Raw genomic sequence first — 27,767 nt, forward strand, 5'->3', positions numbered from 1 at the left:
AAAAATGCGCCATCCAGCTCTCTAGCCTTTAAATCTTGAAGTTGAAATTTTTGAAATTTAATTTTATTTACAAAGTCTAAGAATTTTGCTGTGTTTATACTGAATGTTTCAAAAATTGTTATAAAAAGTTAATGGGTGATAGAAAACATCTAAACAAGCAATTTTTACCTTACAACGCACACATGTAAAACAAATTATGAACTTCTACTACGCATTTTTTTCCTGGTATTTGAAAATTTGCTTTTAAGCCAATTAAAAATATTCACGTTAACAATTTCTTCTTGATTCTTAAATTTTTATTATATACTTACCAATTACAGCTAGCGTCATATCTATTGTTTCCGTTCTGGCTCTACGATACTCCACTCGACACCTATACACGCCTTCCTCATCCTTCTTAATTCCCTCGATTCTAAGAAAGGCAGGTGAAGCTGAAGAGTTGAAGTATGCCCTAGTTCCCATATGGACTGCAGGAAAATGGGTAGCTGTAGGAAGTGGAAGATCTCTGGCGTCAACACTATATAATGGACTTCCGGATTCATCCTTATGCCAGAGAACTAACGAAACTTCATCTTCAGTTGAGCTAACATTCAAGTCACATGGCAGTTCTGCTCTTTCTCCCAAAAGAAATGTATAAGTAGGCAAAGCTAAAATATAATTACTGAAGTGAATTACGAGAATATTTAAAGAAATTGTGAATTTTTAATGAAAACGATCATTTCTTTCTGAGAAAGTTCACTTTTTCTTAAAATCCTGATATATTTCAATATATAATACAGAGTGAATCAACGGCTTTATTCGAAAACAACTAATTAAAATCATCTAATTAAATTATTTTTCAAAATATATAAAATGCAGATTTTATAATGAATCTTTAAATATGCATCTCTGCCTTAAATATTTTGGTATCAATTGCTATTCATAAAGAGACCAGCTTTAATTATAATTTTTGCTTGTCCCTCTGACGTGGTATAGCCAAATATGAGCTCTTGCACTTGAAATAAAACTAATTAACCCTTTTGCAGTGGAATCACCCTCAAACATACTTTTTAATGTGCCGCATTTATTACATTTGGTTGAACTATCATTTTTGTTTTTCAAGTACGATTTTACGTAAATTTTATAGAATATTTGTGACCATCTTAATATTAGCTGTTTTAAACACCGAGAAAGTGTGTTCTAAAATAGTTGCACGGACGGGCACATGTGGTATTATACACCCCAATATTTAAAACGTTTGCATTTATTTCACTTGCATGTATATTTATGAAAACTGTGATAAGAATTGATAATCTTAGTTTTAAAATTAATTTAATTTTAAAAAAACATAAGTTTAAAAATAACTGAAACCAGACTAAATGAAAATTTTGATAAAATAATCGTATCGTTACTTTTAATGCAAGCCTAAAGCACAATATTGTATGCATGCACTTAGAACAAAATACATTCCTATGGTCATGGAGAAGAAAAATTTTGCATTTTGTGTATTTTATTCAAGCATTTATCAGTTCTTGCCTCGTGGGCATTTGTGACATGCTTTGAATTTTTACTTTGGGAACGTCATAAGATCATTCCGAACAGCTTCCCTTTTACTTGCAGCGCATAAGCTGCACGGTAAAGTGTTACACTCCAATAATTGTTGAACATGATTTGCATTACCTACAATGTTTAAGTTCTTCCAAAAATATATGACTGTGTCTACAACAGATTGGTAGAATTTCAATTGAAAATATGATGACCCGTAACCTTTTTACAGCCACAATCAGAGCAAAGACAAATATCAGCATTCCATGAGTAGCACTGTAGCAACTCTCAGCAATAAGTAACTCTCAACCTTGTTGTACCAAGCTCGAGGAGCAATATAGCCGCAACTGACTCTTGCGTTAATGACTCATAACTATTTAACCACAAGAAACTCTGTTGAATATTTTGCTATAAGTATGATTTAAATACCTTTTAACTTAAAAAATGTTTTGGTGCAGAAATATTCACACTGTTTTATGCTAAAAATCACTTATTCACTTACCAGTTCTGCGGGGGAAAAACTTACAAGAAAAAGCGTGTGAGGTATATCATACACCATTTTTAATAAAATACAGATGGATCCTTTTATAAATTTCTCATTATAGTGTGCTAGTGTATTCTGAAGGTCAAGAAGTAAAATTCTAAATACAGTTAGAAATTTTGGTTTAAGAAATTAGGAATATTTAACGTTTTGTTCTGCAATATTTAACGTTTTGTTCCCCAATTACCCTCGCGCAGTTAAAATGCGTGATGAATGTTCTCAAAATATATGAGGTACATGTTGTCATTGTATGACATGTTTTCATTTTTTATGACTGAATTTAAGTATCAGGACCTGGAAGAAGTGATGTTTTAATATATAAATGGATTAAAATTTATTTGGATCTACTGCCTTTGCTACGTAATCGCAGGGCAGACGTCAAACTCACTCGTCTCCGAATCGGCCACACTCGATTGACCCATCCTCACTTGCTGTTTGGTGAACCTCCTTCTCACTGCAATACTTGCAACGTTTTACTTACGATCCAAAACATTTTATTTTATTTTTAACAGTCATCATCTCAACCTTTTCGGTATTTCTATTTTATGCCTAAGAGATTTGTTAAACAAAGCGCATCATCCTAGCATCTTTGCATTTCTACGCGTGATTGGTATTTTATATTGTATATAACAGCTTTTACCCATTTTATTGGCTTTGTATTTTAACGTTCCGTTTTCACCTGATTTATGCTGTTTTATTTAGTTTACACCTTTATTCAGTTTACCCCTTTATCTGATTTTATTGATTTCGGAACGTTTTGCGTGTCGTGCATAGTCTTGACAATATAACGTATTTTGGTTAAACAATATGCTTTTACTTACATTTGTTGAAAAAAAATCCGTTTGCTTGGCGCTGCATGTCCTTTTTTGAAACTTGTGCCATTAAACCCCACATTCAATTCAATTCAATTAATATCTAAATGGCGCATAAGAAAGCTATGGTAGAGAAATTTTGAATATTATGTTTTACTAAAATAATAATAATGTTACTGCATAGAGCTCAATGTAAAAACTTCAATGTTTACTGCAAGTTTGATTTACTTTACTTGACTCAAGTCAATTGCGAAATCATAATGAGTTTCTTAGATTCTTCTTCTCAATTTAAATCGTGGTTGTATATAGACCAATTGTACGACGCTTCATAGCTTTTTTTGGCTCTCGAGCTAAGAAACCAACATTAATTATATAAAAGTTAAAAAATAGCATTTATACAATTAGAAATTTTATGAAAAATTTACGAACGAAATCAATTGATAAAAACAATTAAAATAGGCAAAGTATTGATGTATAAATAAATAAATTGGATTTTTTTGACAAGCACAAAAAGAGATTAGACCTAATCACTCACAGAATTGCATAATGATTTTCAGAAAAATCTACTAGGTAAACATTTTCTAAACTTTTTTGATATAGGTCTGTCATGATGAAATATGCATAACATATTACCTAACATTTAAAAACTAAATTAATATCTTATTTGATACTTTTATTAGCAAATAATACTCATTGATATATTTGGTAATCTTGTATTACCCCAACCTTGAATTGAATGCAGAATAAAATCTATTTTTATAGATTCTCTCTGCAACTCTGCCTGACACATTAAAGTCGAATTCAAAAACCGTTATATGGTTGCTGATGTTTTAAATTCATTAAAATTCTTTATTATTTCTCACACTTTCTTATCCGCCCACGCATTTAAATGTGTACGGCTAAGAAAAAGAACCTTGGTAATGAATAAATTCAATTAATAGCCAATACAGTGATTCCTTAACTTTGCTTGGTGAAAATAATATTGGTGTCAGGTGACACTCGCATTTTTGATTTCTGGGTCGACGGAGGTGTTCTATGGGGCTGCACCCTTTTGGGTGTTTTAAATTTTTTATATTTAATTATTCATATGTATATAAAATTGAAGATTCCTCTTTACTCCATATATTTCTAAAATATTTTTTTTTACTTTTTGTCATACTTTGATTCTTTATTTACTTTCAGTTTACGATGTTTCATATATAATTGCTGGCCTGCATTACACTGGAATAATATATGGACTATTGGAAATACAACGCTCAACATCTTTTTCAACAAATAGTCAATTCTTCAGTCACAAACAAATTTTCATCACAAGGCGTAAATTTTTCTTGACTGCAACAATTTATAAATATTTATAGCAGGCGTGATTTACATTTGCTTTCGAGAAATTTCACGGCATATTTACGCATTTTATGACCGAAAAAAAATTTATCCCAGGAAGTTTACTTCCTTAAAAAATAAATAAATAAAAAATAAATTTATAAAATAAATTAAAACAATGTAGAAAAAGATAGAAATAATATATTCTTTTTAGTATCGTTTTTTACCCTTTTCAAGATAAGTTGTATACCTATTGTAGTCTAACTTTCAAATATGAACGCCACTTAAAATAATAATCACTGAAACATTTACAACACCTTAAACATTTTTTTTTATAAAAAGTTTTATAAAGCGGGACATAAGATCAGTTTGTGCACATGAATGTTTAGCTCGGACAATAGTTTTATGTATACAAGATATTTTCTTGTTTAATCTGCTATTGCTTCTGCGAATAAGGCACTGGGCGAATTATTTTTAAAAAGTGATTTGTTAAATTTTTCTTAAATTTATGTATTCAAAAGACTAGTGGATATCTTAAACGCAATGATTTAATGTTTCTCCAGATAGGTCAATAAAAGATATGTTTAGTTCACACTAGTTTAATGAAAATTAGTTTTATCGATACTTCAACAGATTAACAAGTATATAACGCGTGTAATTAAATATTTTTTGATGCGCAAAATTACTTTAAAGTAAGGAAAAGTATAAAAGAAATAACTGAAATTGAATTATATTATTGTCGAGTTCCGAAAAAAAAAACGCGTTTGATTAAGATTCTTACTGTAAAACTATAATTCTAGCTATGAACCAAAAATGACCTATTAATTTATAAATGAAAAAAAGTTACAATTATCTAGCCTGAAGCCGGGATAGCCTGGTTGGTAGGTCACCGGGCCCATGTCCAAAAGTTCGTGGATTCGATCAACGCCGGTCGAAGACTCCCCAGGTAGTAAATGGTGACTGATGCTCCCGTTAAATCTGTCGAGTCGCAAAGTCCTCCATGTTCCCATAACAAATCCATACCTCTAGAGCTACTGATCAAGGAGTTTCCTTGTCTTCTGGATTGGTTCAAAATTACAAGGCTGTGGAGTTGAACATTAGTAGTCGTAAACCCAAAAATTGGGTCTGCTGTTCTGCGACGGATATAAAATATTGCCTCAAATCCAGATTGTATGCTCAAAAATTTACTATTTGAGATTAGTTTTAAGATTAGAACAATGAATTTCAGACGCATCTAACTACTAATTAGGCCATTAGAAGTAGAATGCATTAACTGAATAGTTAATTTTAATTAAAAAAATAAGTTAAAATACTTTTCTAAAAATATGTCTTGATGAAACACAAACGTATCACACAGAGAACTTAAAATTTTATAATGTATAGGAAGTTCTCAAGAAGGATCATTAAGTGATTTTTGAAAGTTTATTTTAATATATTTTTTTATTATTTGATTCTGCTTTTACTTTATCTTCTTAATTGTGTATTAAAAGTATTGTTAAAATTTATAAAACAGAAGAGTTTCTGGAAGATACACCAATGGTTTAAAATCCATATTCTAAAACTTCTTAGAAAGTTCTTCAAATTTAGAAGTTGAAAGATTAGTCTTGTCTATTTCGTTTGATCTTAAAGCAAATAAAGTACAGTTTGCCCACAGTATAAATTTGCCCTACAGCATGCAAATATTTGATTTTAGAGATAGTCTGGATACTTGAAATTCTCTGGTGTTCAGTTTAAAATTCTACATTTTTACAAATAATATTTTTTAAATCGCGATTTATAGCTATTGATATATTGTACCATAATTTCGCTAATTTCGCTAAAATATATTTATTCTCTATAATTATCTGCTAAAAGAGTTGTTGTTTTTCTGAATAAAAATCGAGCCTTTGAATATGTTCTTCTCATTGATGAATTGTTTTGACATATGAATTTTATTAGATAGTACCACATTTTTTTTACCGTAATTACGTCATACATCTACCAAAAAATTACTACAATTATTGTGATGCCATGATAGGCATTACATATTTCCTAGCTTTTAAGTTTTTTTAATCTAAATTAAAAATTCATAAACGTAGTTTTTTTTAATCATTCCTTATCGAATTTTAATTAAATTAAATACATTATTTAATTTTGTTACATTTTATAAAAAGCAAATCAATATTTTATTCTCTTCTTAAAATCAATTAAGCCAACTTTTTTCAATACAAATGTAAAACTCATTAATTCACAGTCTCGGCTAAATCGAACGTAAAAAAATTTTTTTTTGTAGCTCTTTATTCTTTATTTTTCTTACCACACAAAAATGTTTCCATTACAGGGCTAAATTAATTCGCACGTACTTTTTTTTTTGACGATTAGACAAGTTGCAACGAAATTGTTTTAAAATTAAATATTAATTACTGTCTATGGGGAGCAATTTTATCACTTTTTAATTTAGGTTTTGATTAGGCTGATCATGGGAAATTTATCTCCCATGACCTGTACTTATTGATAATATAATGCAAAATTTATTATTTCAGTTCAATTGGATAAAAAACATACTTTTAATTTTTTTTGTCTAGAGCTCTAGAAATTTCTACTATAACAAAAATTTAATTGTGATGCAGGTTTCATTATCAACTGTCATTTTCATGATTATAGTCATGATTAAGTCAATTATACCATACAACTCCAACTGCACCAAATTTCATCATTATAATTATTAAAAAAATTTTAATACAGTTTTATTAAAGTATGATTTCTGAAATTTATAATCATTAAATGATGATATGAAAATCGATCTTTTTTATTTTAAAATTTTGATGCTTAAAGATAATGCACTCACTCATGTATGTGTGAATTTAATATAAAATTGTAATTTTAAAAAAGGTTTCAAATAACATGGTGGATTTTATTGATTGAAGAATTATAATTCTAACTCACTAAATTACTTAAAAGTATGAGTAAGCTAATTTAAAATTTTTTGAACTTCAATATTAGGATTTCAAAAATAAACATTTAATGTTACTATTTGTATTGTTTTATTAGTCCAGAAAACCAACCTTATAATAATATTCTAGTTGCTAAGTTAGATCATGCGTTTAAGAAACTAATATTTCCTGTGGCTCTCTTTTTTAATTCATTATAATAAAAGCAAGTTTTTTATGTTTTAACAAGATGACGTAGAACAATAGTAAAAAAGTGATTTTGCGGCTTAAAAATATAAAATTTTCGTGTCATTTTTAGTTTGCGCGGAAAAGAAAAATTCTTGGAAAATGATTTTATTGCATGGTTATGACATTTCTGATAAAAAAAAGTAGAATTCTGGATAAGAAAACCAAAATATACGGCATGCATTTGGTAATTCAATCATGCATTTGGTAATTCAATCATGCATTTGGCAATTCTTTCATTCATATAAATTAAAGTTATTATAGCAAAGTAAAATGTACTAAAATGTACTAAAAGTGAATATTACTGAAAATATCATTTAACTGAATTAATTGTTTTTATGTCATGCTGTAATGTATGGAAAAATCATTAAATTTTACCACTTTTACTAAATTTTATCACATTTTATCAAGCCATATTTTGTTGTTAATTTTACCCAAATCATTACCAACGCTCTTCAGTAAAAATTACCGAGCTTTTTGCAATTCCTACAGAGACTGAAACATAGCAAATACTTGTTTCCTCAATACAAATAGTTTTATATTGTCAGTAAAAAAAACGTCTTATACTGGTCGTTAAAATTTTAAACTTATATCCCGAGAAGAGAATTTTTCAAGAATTTATTTATTAAAATAAAATAATTTAAATTCAGGATTTTTATATTAATTGTGTTTAAATTTATTTTCTTATCGCATTATAGTTTTTTTGTAATTTTTTTGTACCGAAACGAAGTCAAATGAAGATTAATGTTAAAATTTTCATTTTTTGATATATTAACATTTAATTCATTGAAAGCGTAAAATAATAGTTCAGTAGCACGTGACATTTATAAAAATGCAAACAAAGACTTTTGAAATACTTTATCTTTATTAGTTGTTAACTTAAAATATAACTTAAAAGCTATCATAAAATTTTCTTACCTACATAGTAATTACAAAAAAATGCTTTATAAATGCAAATGTTTTATAAATATTATTATTTTCTTATATATCTTGTTTTAACCTAGAAATGTATGGAATTTATTAAGACTGCAGAAAGCAATTCATATTTGGTCAGAAAATACCATCTTTAAGAACAAAGTCGTGTCAAAACTTTCAAGCAGAGAAATCCTTGTAGGACCTATTTTTCATTCTATCATTCTAGTTACTGACTTACAAGAGTTTTAGGCTTTTCAAAATGACCCTTAAGCATTTCTGAACGAAAAGAAAGAAAATAAAGCCGCTTCTATGCTATTTTTTGACGTTAAAATATAGAAAATCTACCGTCACGCATCGTTCAAAAACTTTTAGACAGGTGACTTTAAAAAATCAAACAATCAGCGATGAAAAATCCCCATCATTCACGTCATTTCTATCCGAATTCTTTACAATGTCTTAAAATAGGGAATCTTTTTCTTGGAATTCCCTAACACTGATGTCTTATTCCCTTTCAGCAGAAGATTTTCCACTGTGTTGGACACAGTTTTATTGCTATATATTTTATCGAACATTTTTCGCAACTTTATTCGCAACCAACATTCGTTATTTGAAGAGATTGTGGTTTTGGATACTCGAAGATCAATTTGTTATAAATTATACTAACATTGTAATTTTTTAAAAAGTTTGGTCGAAGCCAATTAATAGAGGATTAAAAGATCTGAGCAAATTAAGCACTTGTTTTACAACAAAATCGATAGTGAAATTAAACTGTTCATGTTATTCAATTCCACATCAAAATTGATTGAATGTTATACTCACAAGGATATGCTGCTAAGTGAAATCCGAACTATTATAACATTGTTATCGTAATCCCTTTCCCTTCTGCATTGAAAATCTACAGTAAAGGAAACTGCAAACTCACTGGTAAACTTTTGATCTAATGATTGGATTATCGCATAATGAGATTCACTGTTAAGCCTTAACCTAATATACGGTAATTATTCAGTGCAGACGAAATTTAAAGTTACGAAATTAGACACAAAAACATATTTTCTTTGAATAAACATGCTTTTATTTTGACGTATTTGAATTCCTGATCTTCAATTTATGAATGTTAGCAGCAATCTGGAAAATATGTTCCCAACAGTTTATAGAGTCTAAGGTTTTAAACTCACCCTTTAGTTTTAAATTCACTTTTTATGAATTTTGCTACATCTCAAAAACCAAGCGAATCAAAAAATTTCTCTCTCAGGTATGAAATTTGCTTATCAAAGTTTAATTTTTAAAATTTGTTAATTTTTTTCAATAGGATATTAAACTTCATTTCAAGATATTTTATTAATATGTTTCAGAATAATAGATGAAGGTAAAATTTTAAATGGAGTATTTCTATCTTTAAAACAATTAAAAAAAGGAAAAACTTTCCTCAAATGTTTTCAATTCTTTATAAGAATAGTCAAAATCAATACGCACGTATGCAATTCGCAAGAGAATGTCTGATATTTTAATAAATACTTCAATTCACATCTTCTAAACATCATTAAGAATTTGAAATAGTGAATTTCTTCTGAATTGTGATGATTTATGATATCTTTAAAATGTACAAAACAATCATTTTTATTTTTACACTGCATTGATATGCGATTAACTGTGTTCTAAAACTTATAGATAATTAAATTTCTATTTCAAAAAAATTATTTATCTCGTAAATTCGATATAAAATTTTCAGAATTCATCGGATATCATTCATGCTTTAGTTCAAAACAATCATCTTTTAAAAAAAAACTAAAATCAGCAAAATAAAATCTATTTTCACACAAGATTAATTGATGCAATTTGTTTTGGAATCGGGTTGATCCTTTTTGCACGACTTTGCTGAGCTGGCAGAAAAAATTTCTACTCCTAGAGGAAAATAGATTCCTTTAACAGAATCGCTCAATGTGGCTTAATAATAGGCATTGAATCTGAAAATGTTCTAGAAAAATTATTTCGTCTGGTGAATAATAATAATCTAGATCATTTTAATGCTTTGCATCTAAATTTTCCAGTTATAAATTGACTATACTTAAAACCCAAGATATGATTTGAAATTTCTTTTTCTCAAAGAAATAGCTTGGAAAGATCTAAACAAAAAAATGGATTACGACTGAGAAAGAAAAATTTTTATGGGTAAATTTTGTATTGTAATGCTATTTTTTGTGTGCCATGATCTGTGTTTAATCTTTTTATTTATTTGATCTGTGTTTAAGCTTTTTATTTATTACTCATAACTTAATCATGTCTATTGCATCTATCTTCTCTATCTTATCTATCAAACTATTGTAGAGAGCACTACTATTCGAGCACTATATATGAAATAATTTTACTTTTGATTTGTTTTGAAACCATTTTTTCAAAAAATCGTCTAAAAGCAATAAGTCACGGAATTTTATAAAAACAACTGACAACTTGAAACAAAATTGAATTTATATTTCTAAATTTTCTGAAATATGTACAGTGAAAAATTTTGTGATACCTAAAAATAAAGTTTTAAAAAAAATACTTTGTTATGATCATATTTATTTTTAACTTATTACAAATTATCTCACATTTAGTTTTACTTGAAATTTACAAATTATTTAAGATTAAAATGTGTTTAAAAATATCCGCATAATTTTTTTCTAATTGTTTAGGTTAATAGAGACATTTAAAATATACTGATATGGGGAAATTGAAAAATTAATGTTTCCTTTTTGTCTACATTATGCTGAATAACCTCTTCATATTTACTATTTTATTTCTTTTTTATTATTTTTCTAAAGAAAAACGATCGACTTTTTTTATTGTTTAAACCAATTTCTGCTTATGTAAAGTGAGTAATAATCACTCAACATCCACTTACAAGCTGCTAAAAAAAATTATTCGTAGCAACTTCGATGCATTTAATTGAGACATAAGCTCTTTTATGAACCGCCTTTTTCAGATCAAAGCACGATTTATTGCAAAAATGATTTATGTTTATTTTACTTGGGTGGAATTAACCTGTTCATTTATCGTGAAAACATGAAGAAAAAAAATTGTTAGACTTCTTTTCAGGAATATAATTTTTCACCGCTCGTATTTAACGTCATTATTTATGCATCATATAGTATTTCAAGCTTGAAGAACTCTTCCGTATATGCAGTAAAATGAATGGTATGCATTTAAATATACATTTTATTTTTGACACTTTGATATTTATAAATTATTAAAAATTAATCATACAGAAGTGCTAGAAGAAGTTTTTTTCCATCATGAAAATGACTTTTGAATTTATTATAAATAATTTATAGGTTTTTCCTATTTAATAAACTTAAATTATTATTCTTTTCTGGTTACATAAAAATATTCCCTGAAATGATTTTGAGGGCATGGACTTTGTCTTGTATTTTAAATAAAGCTTATATAAAACTATTTCTTTAAATGCAAATCTCTATGTTAGATTATTAAATTTTACACAGAATTAAATAAAAAGTTAGGTAACAAAAGTTTAAATATTTTGATCTGTATGAAATAGCTAGATCATTCATTACATGTTTGCTTGAAAAATTACTTTTTTATTCATTATGCCAATTTTCATACAGAAGAGAAATAGTTTTATTTTTTGACTTTTATTTGTAGAATTAACTTTTTTCCTAGCTTTTCTGTTGAAATGAATGGCTTCTACTAGGATCTTACTTAGATTTAATAAAAATGTTGTTTACTTTCTTGTTTTCAATTTTTTTACTTAAATTAAAATAAAAATCAACAAAATCTTTGTAAACGTAATTTTTCTAAAATTATCAATTTTAAATTTTTTTAAAGATTTAATGAAAAAAATCAGCTTATACTAATATATGTGACAGTCATTTGTAGACTAATTTATAACAAAATGGAAAAAAAGGGCACGCTCTTTTTAAAGCCTAATGCAATGTTATTAAAAACACTTTACTCGATTTATTCCAAAATAAGTATAGAAAGAGTTTTCTTTAAATTAAATTTTGTTAAGAAAATCATGCATTTTCCTCACATAAAAACTTATCAAATGTTAAAACATATTTTTTAATGCATAATAATGTCATAGAAAAGACATCAATTAAATTCCACCAAAGTTATTACAACTATATTTCTCGAAATAACTTTCTATTAAAACGTATGACTTGAAAACATTTTTATTTCGCATTGAAAATTTTCAAAGTTTTTGCTAACAATGCAAAAAAAGAAAAAAAGGAAAAAAACCGAAAGAAACATGGATATCAATATTTATTATAAGGATGTTTCTTTGAAATGCAAAAGGGATACATTTCTTTCAAAAATAATTTATCGTAGGAATGAATTACTTGATCCGGAAAAAGAACTGGAAATGTGCCCGGCTACGCATCTGACATTGGCATGCGAGGCTTTTTGTTTCATTTTTCAGACTACTATGTAAACTATTCAAATTAGGAATATGCGTTGCATTGTCACAAAGAAATATTCTTGACAAAGTACAAAGAAAGAAATCATCCAAAAGAATACTGGAGCATGAAATATTTTAACTGGAAATTCCTCACCATGCTTTTTTTTTAATTATAAATTTGTGAAACACACTAATTAATGTTCTATTATAGTGGAATAAAATCTGTAATTGAACTAATGATTGGGGAGAAGGTGTAAAATACTTTGATTTCTGGGAATTCTTAACCATTTCTTTAATTGTAGTTTGTGAAACATAATATAAATATTTTTTTTTTTTAATTTTACGGTGGAATATTAATTACTACTGAAAGAAAAATTGTGAGAAAAAAAATTATTGAGATTAATTGAGAACGGATAAGTTATTGGGATTAATGATATCATTCAAAAAAATTATGGGGATGTAAAAAGTTTTGACTGGAAATCCCTCACCAGCTTTTAATTATAAATTTGTGAAACAGTTCTATCATAAGTGGATAAAAATTTATGATTAAATGAAATATTGTTGTTGCATGAAATACAGGAAATATCTTTCCTATGAGTTAATTATAAATTGTCAAGCATAATAATTAAATTTCTATTTCATAGTAGAATTATATCTGTCAAGAAAGAATGCGGGGAAATAAATTTTTGTACATCTGGAAATTTCTCACAATTTGTCGAATTATAAGTAGTAAAACACAATAGATGATAAAATTGAAATCAATTGTAAAACAAAATGGATTATAATTTCATAGTGGAATATTATTTAAAATTGGATACAATAATTCAGTAGCGTAAAATATTTTTACTTCTGGAAATGTTTTTTTATAAATTTGTGAAGCACAATAATTAAATTTCTATCTTGCTACGAAGATAAATATTCTAATATAACATTCTAAAAATAATTTTCTTGAAAACAAAAATTTAAATTAAAATAATTTTCTTGACTAAAGTAATGTGGGAGCATAAATACTTCAATTTCTGGAAATTTCTCATTTTGTTAAATTCAATAACTAAGTTTCTATTTTACAATGGAATATGAATTGTAATTAAAAGAAAAAAAAGAGAGTAGAATATTTGGACATAGGAAAATTTCTCTGCATTTTTTTATTATAAACTATTCGAACACAATAATTAGATTTCAAATTTATTGTACAATGTGATTCATAATGGATAAAATATTTACGCAGCATAAATATTTTGACTTCTAGAAATTTGTCACCCTTTTTTAATCTATAAATGAGTGAAACAGGATAATTAAGTATTTGTATCACGGAGGAATATGATTTATAATTTTAATAGTTATTAAAATTTAACGATAATTGGTTTTGCATACCTATAACGGAATGAAACATAATTTTGAACTTTTGTAAAAAATGCTCAATTTCTATAACATGCATTATTTTATTTTTATACCAAGCATATTCAAGCGATTAAAATTTAACAGGTAATTTGTTTTGTTAACCTATAATGGAATTTGGTAACAATTTCCATTGCATGAAATGTTCAAATTTTATAACAAGAAGTTTTTAAGCAAAAAAATTTTATTTATAATTTTATAACATTTAATAGGTACATAGAAATTATTTAATAAATACTATTTTTTTTTCAGTATGCCCAATGATATTTAATAAGAGTAGGCAGTTAGTTGCGTTTAAGTTACTACTAGACATTTCCAGTGTTTAATATTTTCGAAAAATAACTACAAAGAAAATCTAGCTTTTTTATTTTGTATGAACAAAAATGAACTTCTTTTGCAACAATTACAGAAAAAACGGATATCGTTACTTATTAAAAATAGCTTTCTTTGAATTTCGAAGAAATATTTTTTTTTCAAAAATAATTTATCAAATAAATGAATTGCTTGATACGGAAAAAGGAACTGGAGATGTGCTCAGCTGCGTATAAGACATTAGCATGTGAAGTTTTTTTTTTATTTATCAAATTAATTTTTAACTATTCCAGTAAAAAATACTCCGTCACATTATGTACCGTATAGATATTTTAAAAATAAATGGTCGCATCAATTATACGCCGTAATAATTGAATGAAGGAATGGGGAAGAGTGAAATACTTAGATAATTAATTTTACGAAGTAATTTTCTTTGTGAAGCGTAAGGAATGAAAAGAATGTCGGTGCAAAAAGTATTTTGACATCTAGAATTTTTCAACTATTTTTCACAGATAACTTTAAATTGGAAAACAAATTAAATTATTATCCTTTTTAAAGTATAAAATTATTTGAGCAAATAAATTCCAAATTAATAAAAACAGTTTTAAATGAGTAAAATACTTATTACTTAAATATAACTTGCTTCAAGATTTAAAAAAAATAATAATTAATTTTAAAATATTTCAAATTTTTGAAGTAATAACAGGTCTTTGAATATTTCTTCATGACATGATGATGTAGGATTTCCGTGAATGTCTACGACACTGCAAATATCATAAAAGTTTTTGATGGTCTCCTGCATTGAAGTTTTGAGAACAGCAATGATTTTAGGGTTAAATACTTAAACTTTTAACATCGCGACACAAAATGAGTCAAAATGTTTGAGATCAGAGGAAAAGTTTATATAGACAATCGCCATACGTTCCTTCAATTCATTCACCGAAAAATAAACAACAATAAGCTTAAGTTTCTTAAAATAATAATTTCGCCAAAGGTACGAAATATATAACCGTTGGAAACTAAGATAATCTAGATGATCTCTTAAGTAACAATTATGAGCAAAACAAAATTTTTTTCCTGGGTTATCATTATAAAGTTTTACTTTAATATCGAGACACAAAATGAATCAATATGCTTGAAATCCTGAAATAAGTTGGTTTTGACATTCGGTATGCATTTCATTTAACCTCTTTCACTATAACATGAACAGCGATAAGCGTGAACAACAATAAGCAACACTACTTGCTAAGAATAATAGTCTCGTATACGGTTGGAAAAAGAGCATGTTCCATTTCCACATAAATTATAATTTGTCCTCCTGTGTTACGAATAATTTGTAGCGCATACGTTGTCTTCTGATGTGCTTAAAAAACAAAAATAGTTTGTCACCAATTGTATGTAGAAAAATATCATAAAATTTAACTATCTCGCATGTGACGTGGCATTTCATATTACTCAAGAATAAATGTGATTTGAGTATTTTTGATTATTAATCTCTCTATTTTAAAATAAGAGTAGGCACCACCACCACTGTTTTGGATGGTCAACTTTATTTGGTTTTTCTGATCAAAATCAGTAATTTAAACATAGATTACGAAAGTGTGTAGAGAACTGAAAAGAGAATACGATAAAACAAAAACAAATGACATTTGATAGTTGGTTTAATAATTATAACTTGTTAAACTTGTAGTAAAAAATCTCAATGTGGGGCGCTATGTAGGCCACAAAAAATGCAACTTCAGACAATAAGTTTGACGTGCCAAATTTATGAACATAACACAAGTTTTGTTTAAAATTTTAATTAGTTCGAAAGTTATTTTAATTTTAATGGCTCCTTCCGCAAATTTTTCACTTTTATTTTTTGCGTTACTTTTTGTTTTGCTGTGCAATCCTGCGTAAAAAAATGTATAAGAAAAATGATGGGATTCGATAACAAAATAACATTAAATTGTTAATTCGCTAAATCTTTCGCTAACTTAGAATGCATTCACTTATTTGGGTTACAAAGATTTGTTGCAGACTTGATTTGTCCGATTTGTGAATTTAGATGTCATTCATTTATATAATATTTCTATATAAGTTTTTCCGATTTAAAACACTAGTTTCATTTCAATATTGTACAATCCAATGTAATTAAACCTTTATAATTTACATTAACTAAGTAGTTGTAAGATAATGAAAATTTGAATGTTATCAAAGTGTAAGCATTGCAAAATGCAAAAATATTTATCTTAAATTTGAAATATCATTTCCATGAACCAGCATTTAATCAGACAGTATATCGGTTTATGAAATTCCTGCACACCGCATAATAGTCTTTATTTCATAACTTTATTTTGAGAATATCTAAAGTATTTTATAGTTAAAGAAATACTGAATTTGACCATTTCAACACTTATATCACGTTTCAAAGCGGAGAAAAAGCAATTTATTTGAATAAAGCTAAATAAAAATGGATACCTATCTTTTTTAATTTTATAGTAACTATTTTTACTGATTTATTGAATTTCTGCCAATTCGAAAATATGAGATTCAATAAAATTTGCAAATGTTCCAATCGTGGGAAATGTTTCCCGCATGTGAGAAACATCTCCCACTTGTGACGACTCCTTTTTAAATTTTTATCGCAATTGAAATCATTTTTAATAAGATATAGATATTTAAATTAGTTCGTTTTCTTGGATTCGAAAATATATTTTTTTGTTTCGAATTGTAATGCAAATATCGCAGTGTTAAATAGTTCATTAAATAATATATAACTGGTTAACGTTAGAAGTTTTAAAGGCTAGGTAAGCAAATAAATTAATATTTTAAATACTAAGCATTTTGAAACAAAGTATTAGCTCCTGAAATATCCTTATAACTTATTTGAGAAGATAAGGAATTATTTTTTCATTGTTATAAAAATCTTGGTTTGTTTAGCAAATTTGTGGAAAATTAAGGCTCATGTAATTGAGGAATTACCCTATTTTTTAACCGCTAATTACATACCAAAAAACTGTAACAAATTGTATTTAATTTCAGTGTCTTAATTTTTTAATTTGGAATTACATCTTAAATACATATAGATTGAGTAAATATTTTTATAATTAACTATGACTAAAACGTTAGCATCGGATTCATGTAATACCAAACGCAATGTATTCAGCTGGATGTGAACTGAAACACAATGGAAACAATGAACAAAAATATGAGATTTTGGACACTTGACGATGTTTATCTTTAGTATAATAGAATAACGAGGCGCAAACTAACGGAAGAGGATTTTATTTTGGCATACAGTCTGTGTATTAAAGAAATATGAGCGACCACTCAGGGTAGACCTATTATTATCACCTCTTTCTGGTGTTCTTCGAGAACAAAGCCAGAAAAGCGTTTAATATTTATAGCTAGGTCCACTTTTCTTGACATTTGAGGTCAATAAAACGATAAAGGATATAAATTATTGCTTGAGGCTAAACAATTTTTGCGAGAACTATTGTACGGTCAGTTCAGTACCATCTATAGTATTTTGTCCTATTTTTGTCCTAGTAATAGCATCCAACTTTCCCAATAAACTAATATTTTTATGGTCATTTAAATATTTGGAACATTGCCTCCGCACCATTTTTAATCTTAATAAATTTATTTCCATAAGTGTTTAATCCCTTTATAATTAATTTTGAAACTACCGAATCTTTGCAATAATAAGAAAGAAAAGTAATCTAATATATACTCTCTTAAAATGAAAGAGTTATTTCCCCTACTCAAAAAAGAGTTAAATTTTTTTAACTCAACTTGAGTGAAACACATTCTTATTTGAGCGAAATTCTTACCTTGTGTTTACTCAAACTTGAGTGGTATTTATTAAGCAATATTTGAGTGCTTTTAGCTCAAACTTGAGTGATTTATTTAAAATTTAATTGCGTGCGAAATATAAGCTGGAATTTTTATCGCTTTATTTTAAAAAGCAAACAATAATAAATCTAAATAAAATTGTTATGTTCTGTGATCTAAATAGATTATGTCTTCGTTTTTATTTTACGTTTAATTTTTTTTTCTGGAGAATATGTCATTTAATATTTTGAATTAAGAAGAATTAAAATAACTTTTAGTTCACAGCGGTATTTCTGAAGAAGACGCTATTTTACTTTTTAGTAAGTAGATATACCTTGTTGCTTTAATTTTGAAAATACTTTTATTTTGAATGTGTTATATACACATTCCATTTAAATTAGCTGTTTTTCAGCGTTTTTTAATGAAATACTATTCATTTAAATTATTTGTCAAAAAAAATTTTTAAAATTGAAAGAGTTAAATGTGGATGATTATGGAATATTAAAAAAATCGGATTCCATGCTAGAATCTTTGTCAAAGCATGTGGAAATATATTATATCTGATAAGAGTTCTAGAATTTTTTCAGATTTCATATTAAAGTTTTAACATTTTATTTTAATATACTAAATTTATATCCATGTTTTAGTTTTTTTTTATGTATAATTCTGGTACAAAACGTTTCTGGATAATTATTTTCATATCATTCTATACTTCTTTTATAAAAGATATTTACGAAATTATTGTTCATACAGACTATAACTGCTGTTATTTAATTTGCTTTCTATTAATAAAGTTGACTGTCTTTAATTTATGAAAGTTCACATTTGCAACATCCATTCATTCAAATCAGAATCTTCAGATGTTCAATGCATTTTATTATAAATATATCATTCAAAGAAAAAGTAAAATATATTATTTTAAAAAAAATTAAGCAGTATTTTGAATTTTTCTGTTTTTATCCTGTTTATAGCTTTTATATAATTGGAATTCAGAATTAATACTATCTTCGTATCTCATAAAGTATTTATCACTTTATACAAACTATTTTTCCTTTGTTGCTAGCATAAAAGTTCTTACCACTTTTCTACAAGTTTAATTTTCGAGGCCAAATTGAAAATTCAGAATTAATATTTAGTTAAAAGTACAATGCTAATTAAAGTTCTTGAAAATGCAAATAAATTAGAATTTTACAACAGTTATAGATTAATAGTAAAAAAATATGAGCAGAATTGAAAATAATATTTATTATGAGACATAGTTTAATTTGAATTTATATACCTATACCCAGCTGAAAATAAATTGCAGTTTTTCTACAGTATTGAAGTAATTTCGTAGTTTTTTTAGAGTTAACTGCAAGTTTTCTGTAGTGCAATCTTAACCGTAAAAACACTGCAGTTATTTTGCAGTTAATGCGAAGTAATTTCTCAGTAATTTATTTCGAAAAAACTTTTAGCTATTGTCTACAAAATTACTGTAGCTTAAGTGAGGTCACTTTAAAATCATAAATTTAGAAAAAACTGAAACTTTAAATCCGTGGTCATTCTGCAGTAAATTTGAAGAAATTATGCAGTCATTGTTTCAGAAGTATATTTCTGATGAAATTGCAGAAAAACTGCAGCTATTTCGCATTGATGTAAAATTGAAAGAGTTTGATGTCTTCAATCTTGCTTTCCTGGCTGGTATATTAAATTTTTATAATGTTTTTCCTTTTTTTTGATTATATATTAATTTGTTACAATTTGGTAAAAATTCAAAACATATATATTGATAACGGAAATAACATACACTATCTATATTCATAATAGTTAAAATTCATAAAATACATATTTGATTTAATTGTAATTATTTATAATTCAGAAGCGATACAATTTAATTAGTTTAAAATATGCCTAAAATTAGGTATTTAAATATTTCTGTATTTTAGTAATTTTAATAAAAATGTCGTTTTTATTATTTATTATTTATTTCTTTTTGACTTAAGAAAACTATGTTTGAGCAAAGTTTATGGTAAAAACAATATTAAAGTAAAGTCAAGTAGTTAATGTTAATTAGTTAATTTTTTTATTCGAATTCATACTAAGCTAGGAATATTGCAGAACAAAAATTATACTTATTTTTTTCTAATCAAAACAAATATATAGTTTGGATTTTAAGCAAATTTATATCAAAAGAGTTTGCAAAATTGAGTTTGAAAAAGGGTATTTAATCCAGATTTTTTAGCTTCAAACGTCTTTTTCAAAAATTTATTAATTTCACTTAGTTTCAGAAATTTGGCTTAAAAAAATTTAGGCAATTTAAAACAATATATCTTTTTTATTGCTTTAAAATAAAGCTTTATAAATTAAACGAATAAACTTGTTCGAGAAAAAATAACTCATAGTATTTTCAATTGAACCTAAATGAGCATAATATTTATTAAACTGCTTACTTTAAAAATTCGTTCAGAGCTCCTTACTTTTATAAATTAAACTTAAAAGAAAAATGACAAAACACAGGAGAAGGGAAAAAAAACTCAAATCTACAGTGGTTAGGAATTTTTCCTAAAAAACAAACTCTTAAGTAATAATTCATTTCAATTGTTTTACCGTATACAATCAAAGCAATTGGATAACCATAAAATGCTGCTATTCAAACTGTTAATTCTGAAAAAAATTTTTAACTGTGTTTTCACCTTATTTGATTTAACAAATAAAAGCTTTATCCTAGCCAACAAGACCCAGCTCACGAAAGTAATTAGTTCTTTGTAGCAGTCTTGACACAGTACTGTAGCCGAGAGGGTTAATTGGTGAATCTCACAACAGACGGGAAGCGAGTTCGAATCACAGAGTTGATATGCTCACAGCGAAAACTTTCACAAGTACTATACTATCTAATTCGATATTTAAATTCAACAAAAGTTATGATAAAAAAAAATTCCTGTCTAAGGCTTTCCACTCAAAAGGAAATTTTTTAAACAATAACTATAGTATTTTCTATCGCTTACGATAGATGGCACCACTAAAAACAAACATTTTGTATATTAATAATAAAAATTTTGACTGCAATTTACAAACTGAAATACTGAAAATCACTCAAACACGAGTTAAAATCACTCAAGTTTGAGTGAAAACGATCCACTCAGGTAATACTGAAAATCACTCAAGCTCGAGTGAAAATAACTCAAGTTTGAGTGAAATTTTTTTCACTCAAATTGAGCTATTTCCATATAAGTCTTTCACTTGAGTGATTTTAACTCAAGATGAGAAGGCCGGTTTTTTCTAGATGAAAGAGTTAAATAGCACTCAAGTTGAGTTATTTTCACTCGTTCATTTTAAGAGAGTATATATATATATATATATATATATATATATATATATATATATATATATATATATATATACAGAGAGACACTAATATACGTATGTATACACTCTGCTACATTCCTGTGTTTACATTATACGCTTTTACTCAGATAACTTAACAAAGCCTTAGAGCTATAGTATCTCGCGTGTTTTAGTGTGGATTGTACTTAGTTATGATTGATAATTTACGCAGGACAAAGCGATTGAAACTGCGGAAATATATAAGTCGAGATAATCCAGAAGTAATAACTTTTTCCTCCACCTTTTCCAGAAATAAATTTAGTATCACTTCACACTATTTTTAAAATAATAAATAGAAAAGCTATATGATCTATAAACAATTCTAATACCGCGCCGTTTATCTCAAGGGAACCAATACATTTTTGCAAGTCTAGAAACAATGCAACATCTCAAATACAATATTAAGATATAATTACATGAATAAACACGACTAAAAATTAAGAAAAAAACATTTTTAATTTATAATTTACTGATTTGCATGTCCCCTTTCGTTTCTTATGATATTTAACTACTCCTTTATTTCAACGTTTGAGTTGCCTTGAGTTGCCATTTCCGAATCTAAACTAATATTATAACTGTATTATAACCTCTCAAAATACCACACAAAATTTCCAGCACATTTTTCAATGACGGATATGCTCCTATATTTCTTCTGAAATTTAACTTAAAATTTTTTTTAAATGTAAAATTTTGTTTTTGTTCTAGAATACATAGTCTAACTTAGACAGCCTGTTAGCTTGTCGCCTATTAGTTAGACGAAATATTTATTTCGTTATTTGCATGTAAAATATTTATTTACTATATTCTAGTATTTCAGAAGGAATATCACTTTTTATTTCAGAAAGAATATCACTTTATTTCGAACGCATAATTCTTTTTCGGCTGTTTTTCTAAAATTTAAAAGATAAAAAATATATTTTCGTGTGTTTAAGTGAAAGTGGCAAATAAAAGTAAAATTTGTAATGTCTTTGAATTTTTTTGTTGTATGTCAGGCTAATTCATTTCACTTTTCTTCTAATAGAAAAAAAATAGGTTTTAAAGTGTTTTTTTTAATTGTAACTTCTTATAAGTTCAGACAACAAGCGTTTTTTTCGTCCGAAGAAATTTGTTTGTTTGATGCTTTTGATAGTTTTCATTCAAGTAGTATAATGACTGAAATTATATTGAGAGCCGTAATGAAGAAGATAAAAGCTTATTTTCTACTTACTAAATATCAAAAAATGTATGAGCAAGAAATATATAAAAAGACCCCAATTAAATTATCTTAAGTTTGAAAAATTCCATCTCACAAATTTACAAATGCATCTGTAACCTTGAAATCTGTTTCCGAAAACCAAAATCTGTAAAATATCAATTTCCACCGAACAATCATGCTGACACTTAAGTGAAAGCCCAAAATATTTACTATTTCTGATTTGATATTAATTTATGCAGTTACATTTTAATATTTATTCACTACCTTAATATCGAATTAGGAAAAAAAAATGCGTTGGGAATACCGGGCAAATGTGTAATGGGCAGTGGTATATAACCTAATAAAGTATCAAAGTAAGATATATCAGTCTACTTCATTGCGAGCCATGGCTCTTAACTTCAAAAAAACATCATTGTAGGAAATACCGTGCAAGTGAATACTGAACAAAGATTTTTAATCTTGAAAATATTAGGGCTGAGAATATCTGCTATAATTCCTAAACCTATCTGGTATTCCCATAACTGATATTTTTCCTAACATATCCTAATCATTATTAAAGTATCGAATGAATACTTAAATATTGATGAATAAAATATTATCACAGATGATCTAATATATTTCTTGAACATATAGCAAAGCGAATAGGTGATTGTTTATATTTACCAGTGAAGTCGTCAATTACTGTTCTTAATCTTTCATAGTGATGCATGTATTAATATCTTATTTTTGTGCTGTTGCGCTTATTCTTGTGATCCAGATTCTGATTTACTTAACACAACGTAATTTACATTATTTGCTAAACTAGGTGAGTCATAGAAACGATATTTTTTAATTTCCTTAAACTAATTATTTGTCTATTTTTAATTTTTATTGTTAGTCAAATATTAGCAAGTGCTGAAATATTTCTACTAGAAACAAAAATGAAATATTTCAAAGAATGCTCCCAAGAAATATTTCTTAATCCACTACAATGCTTTCAATCACTGATGGCACAAACAAAAATATTTTTTGAAGGCATATAAAGTGCTTTTTTTTGTTTTTGTTCTTAGAAAAATGCTTATGAAACACAAACGAGTTATTTTGAGCACTATACTTTATTTTATTTATTGTAGTTTATTATTTAACTAAGCAAAACAATCGATTGCTCTGAATTATATTTAACTACGCAATGTCAGAACTGTTTTATTTTAATCCGACATATAGACAAAATGTCACATGTATGTCGTCTCGCGTGCCGGAACTATCTAAAGCTTGTTGGAAATACTAAAATGTAACGCTAAGTTATGACAGTTAAGCAATTCTTAAGCAATCAATTAGCTTCAGCTATTGATAATATGACAGAAAAGACTAAATAAAATTCTAAGGAATAATTAAATGTACGAAGATCAAACAGCTGCTATAGTTTAGGCAGATTGTCATTTCTCACTTATTTAAATAAATTCATTTATAATATATTGTAAAGACAATGTGTAAGTTTAAGTATTTATGATAAAACTGGAATTATGGTACAATGATATTGATTGCATATTATGATGGTGACTTTTAAAAATCATTCATCTAGTCGCTCTCTTATATTAAATTCATTATCGATTGTTAATAGGGAACCAACTTAGACACATTGAAATAAATCATATGCGTCTGATTTCTGAAGAAGTATGATGCATTTTCTATTAGATATATTGCATTAAAATTGAGGAATGTACTGAATTTAACATGTGTTGAAGATGTTAAATATTTTTATGGGTATACTAAGAAAAGAAGTACGGGGAAAACTATTATAATGTGGTAAAATTTACTGTGTTTCTGGGTCTAAGAGAACACCAAAAACCTTGGTAATTTTTCCCGAAGTTAATGATTTTAATAAAAGTATCAATTAAATACAGTTTTCAAAATATGTGATAAAATAGGGTAGTTTTAGCATGATACCTAAGAGCATGGTATAAAAACAATTTATTCGGTTAAGATTATTTTTCAGTTGTGTATTTTTGCAAAATGGGTGGTAATGAATACTACAATTTTGCAAGTTAGACTAGTTAACCAAATAAAAAAAGGGCTGGTATATGTTTCCTAATGCACATATTTGAAAATTTTTTAAATTATGTACTTTTAAGAAAAATATAAATATGTTGCACTAAGCAATTGATATATTTTATAAAAGTGATGTATTGCTTTATATTGACGTATTATTTGTCGAACAATGAAGTACAAATCAATATTATGGATATTGTGGCCCAGTGATTCTCTCCTTAGTCTAATAGTAATGTGCGAACTATTTTAAAAAGTTTATATTTACTTTCTAATCTCAATATGAAGCCAATGGTTACAATTATTGTAAAATGAAAGTAAAATTAGATGAATAAATGGAGTTGACTACCGAATAATTGAGTAATAAACACTTGCTTATTTTTTATATCTAAGTCATTAGCTGCATATTTTCTGCTTTGTAATAATTTTTTTACGTAATAAGAGAGCTTAAAACTACGTAACCAAAAAAAAGGTAATGATTCACTTCCAGAAAGATAGAGATTTTTTATATTTTCTGAAACTTTTTGAATCGTTTAATTACTATTATCCGTTTTTACGTTACTTGCGCTAGGTTTCACTTAATTTTCTGATAGTTTTTCATAGATTTGATCATATTCATTATTTTGATTCAATTCTGTATATTTTTCATATGTGTTAAAAAAAGAAAAACTTGAGCATGTAAACCTGACTTTTCATTCTCAAAATTTTCAAGTAACTCATGTGCATGCAGTTTTTTTTAACTCCTACTCTTATAGCATTAAAATTCTGGTGCAGTTTTCCCCTTATTTCATATTCAATACAAGCAATGTAGAAGAAGGGATGAAGAAAGTCGTAAAACATAACGTCCTTAAAAACGTGCACTCTTAAATTTCAAATTTATGCTTGAGAATACGAATATCATTAAGCTATCTAGACGTGAAAGACAGGAATAAAATTATTATTGTTTAGTAATCTACCATGACATAGTAGCAATGCTTCAAGCCAAGGATTCAGTAACAGAAATTTTTTGAAGGAAAGGTTAAGAGGTGAGTTTTCGAATGTCCATTTAGAAACAGTGCTAGCATTTTTTTCTAGTTTAGGAAGGACGCTGGTAAGCTTAGAAATATACTTCAGTAATTCGCTATTTAATTTTATTTTTACCCATAAATGGGTATAAGAATAGTTAGTCAAACACTTTATCTAATAAAACCAGCTTTTTTTACTTTTTAGTATTATGTGATTTTTCAAATGCATCAAATACCTATTGTAACATTTAACATGTTCACTTGAATAACATGTGCAATTTTATTTTTTTATACATTACAAGCGTTTTTGCGGGATATTACTCGTGGAAACAAATTTAAAAATCAAATCCCACAAACAAAGAATACCTAATATTTTCCCATAAAAGAAATATTTTTTTGTACTAAGCTTACTGAAGTATTGATTTTAGTACAGCTGGCGTGACAGAAACCATTAACTAGTTGCATATACATGGAAAAATATAAACAAATATCATTGAAAAAAAAATTAAGTTACCCCGTCGTAGTTTTGGACACTGTTATTTTTGCTTGGGGAGACCATTATTACTTGCCGATTTGACATTTGATTTTTTTATAAAATTCTCTGAATGTAATTGCACTTCATTATATATTTTTTTGCTTTAAACAATGTCTCTATATTCGTTGTTAAGTGAAAATGTTTATTTAATTTAAGAGACTGCTGAAGTCTATAGTAAACATAAAAACACGCATCTTGTGCCTGCCACAGTTTTTTTAAACTCTTTTATATGATATATACTTGCATTGAACAGTTTTTATTATGCAAATATATTATCCAACAAAGACGCTTGCGTTCAGAATCAAAATATGAAGAATATTTATTAAATATTTTAAAAAAATACCTGATAAAAACATATTTTATGCAAAACTGCTTATCAGTTTCTAAGTTAAAGGTGCTATTGGTGTTTAATAGGCGGTGCTTAATTTCGAAGTTAAGAAACTCTAAATTAAATTAAATAAAGCAAGTATAGTAAAAACCATGATTATGCACACTATAAGTGAGCTTAAAAGCCATTTCATTTAAGTACTAATTTGTATATCTTTTAATTGCAAGAGTAATATATTCTACTATAAAAGAAAAAAAAATATAGATGAAATAGATATTTTACGATGAGAGTTCAGAATTGCTATGAATCAATGAATGAGGTCAGTGATGGAGCGAAGAGTAAGTAAAAGTTTTAAGAAAATGGCTATAAGCTATTCTACATAGCTACAAATCTGAAACAAAATTGTTTCAATGATTGAATCAAAGGTATAAGTCCAGTAGTCCTATACTGAATTTGAGAGGTCTTTGTTGCCTTTTTCTCCATTTAATTCAAAGTTTGCTACTAGGGTAAGTTTGTTCATTTGTCTATAATTGTTATATTCAAAATTGCAAAAAAAATAAAGATGTAAATTGTAAGGTACTATGCATAAAAATAGATTTCGTTTCTTAATAGAATTTTGATTTAAAATGTGATTCAAAGGTAAAATAACCCTTTGGATAGAAATAAAAGGAAGAGTGGATCCTCCTAATGCTTAAATGAACAGAAATAATAACCCCATAATCAAAAACAAAATATTTTTCAACTCTTATAGATTCAAATAAATAAATTGCACATATTTTGTGGTCTAATGTTTAAATAACCTTAAAAGAAATTACGGATCTTGTTTTAAGTTTTATTTTCGAGTAATAATAATCAGCGCTTAGTTAAAGAATAATGCTTTAGATTATTTCTAAAAATTATTAAGTATAGTTCGCATTTTATTTAAGAGTAAGAATTGATTGTTACACACATTTCCCTGCGGAGTTCATTTTTTTGAATTAGAAACTTATCTAGAAAAAAATGGAACCAAAGTGCTTAGAAAAAAAAAATTCCGACTTTCTTTGTGGCTTGCAAGAAATGTTCTTCTCACTTGACTGCTTGAAATAGACGTTGCAATTTCAAAGTTTTTTTTATTTTATTTTATTTTTT

The 27,767-nt window shown here is 26.9% G+C and overlaps 1 protein-coding gene across 3 annotated transcripts in view; it reads right to left on the minus strand.

The window, feature by feature from the left end:
• Nucleotides 1-27,767, minus strand: part of LOC107440297 (neural cell adhesion molecule 1) — a 74,518-nt gene that overhangs the window by 39,230 nt on the left and 7,521 nt on the right. For all 3 annotated transcript variants that reach the window (XM_021144995.4, XM_071182949.2, XM_071182943.2), the window contains exon 2: nt 312-647. In XM_021144995.4, the coding sequence (XP_021000654.2) occupies nt 312-647 (336 nt within the window). The remainder of the gene's footprint in view (nt 1-311; nt 648-27,767) is intronic.

The sequence above is a fragment of the Parasteatoda tepidariorum genome, chromosome 3 (genome assembly GCF_982258835.1).
Source record: "Parasteatoda tepidariorum strain Cologne lab strain chromosome 3, Ptep-v5.0, whole genome shotgun sequence".
Classification (NCBI taxonomy): Eukaryota; Metazoa; Arthropoda; class Arachnida; order Araneae; family Theridiidae; genus Parasteatoda; species Parasteatoda tepidariorum.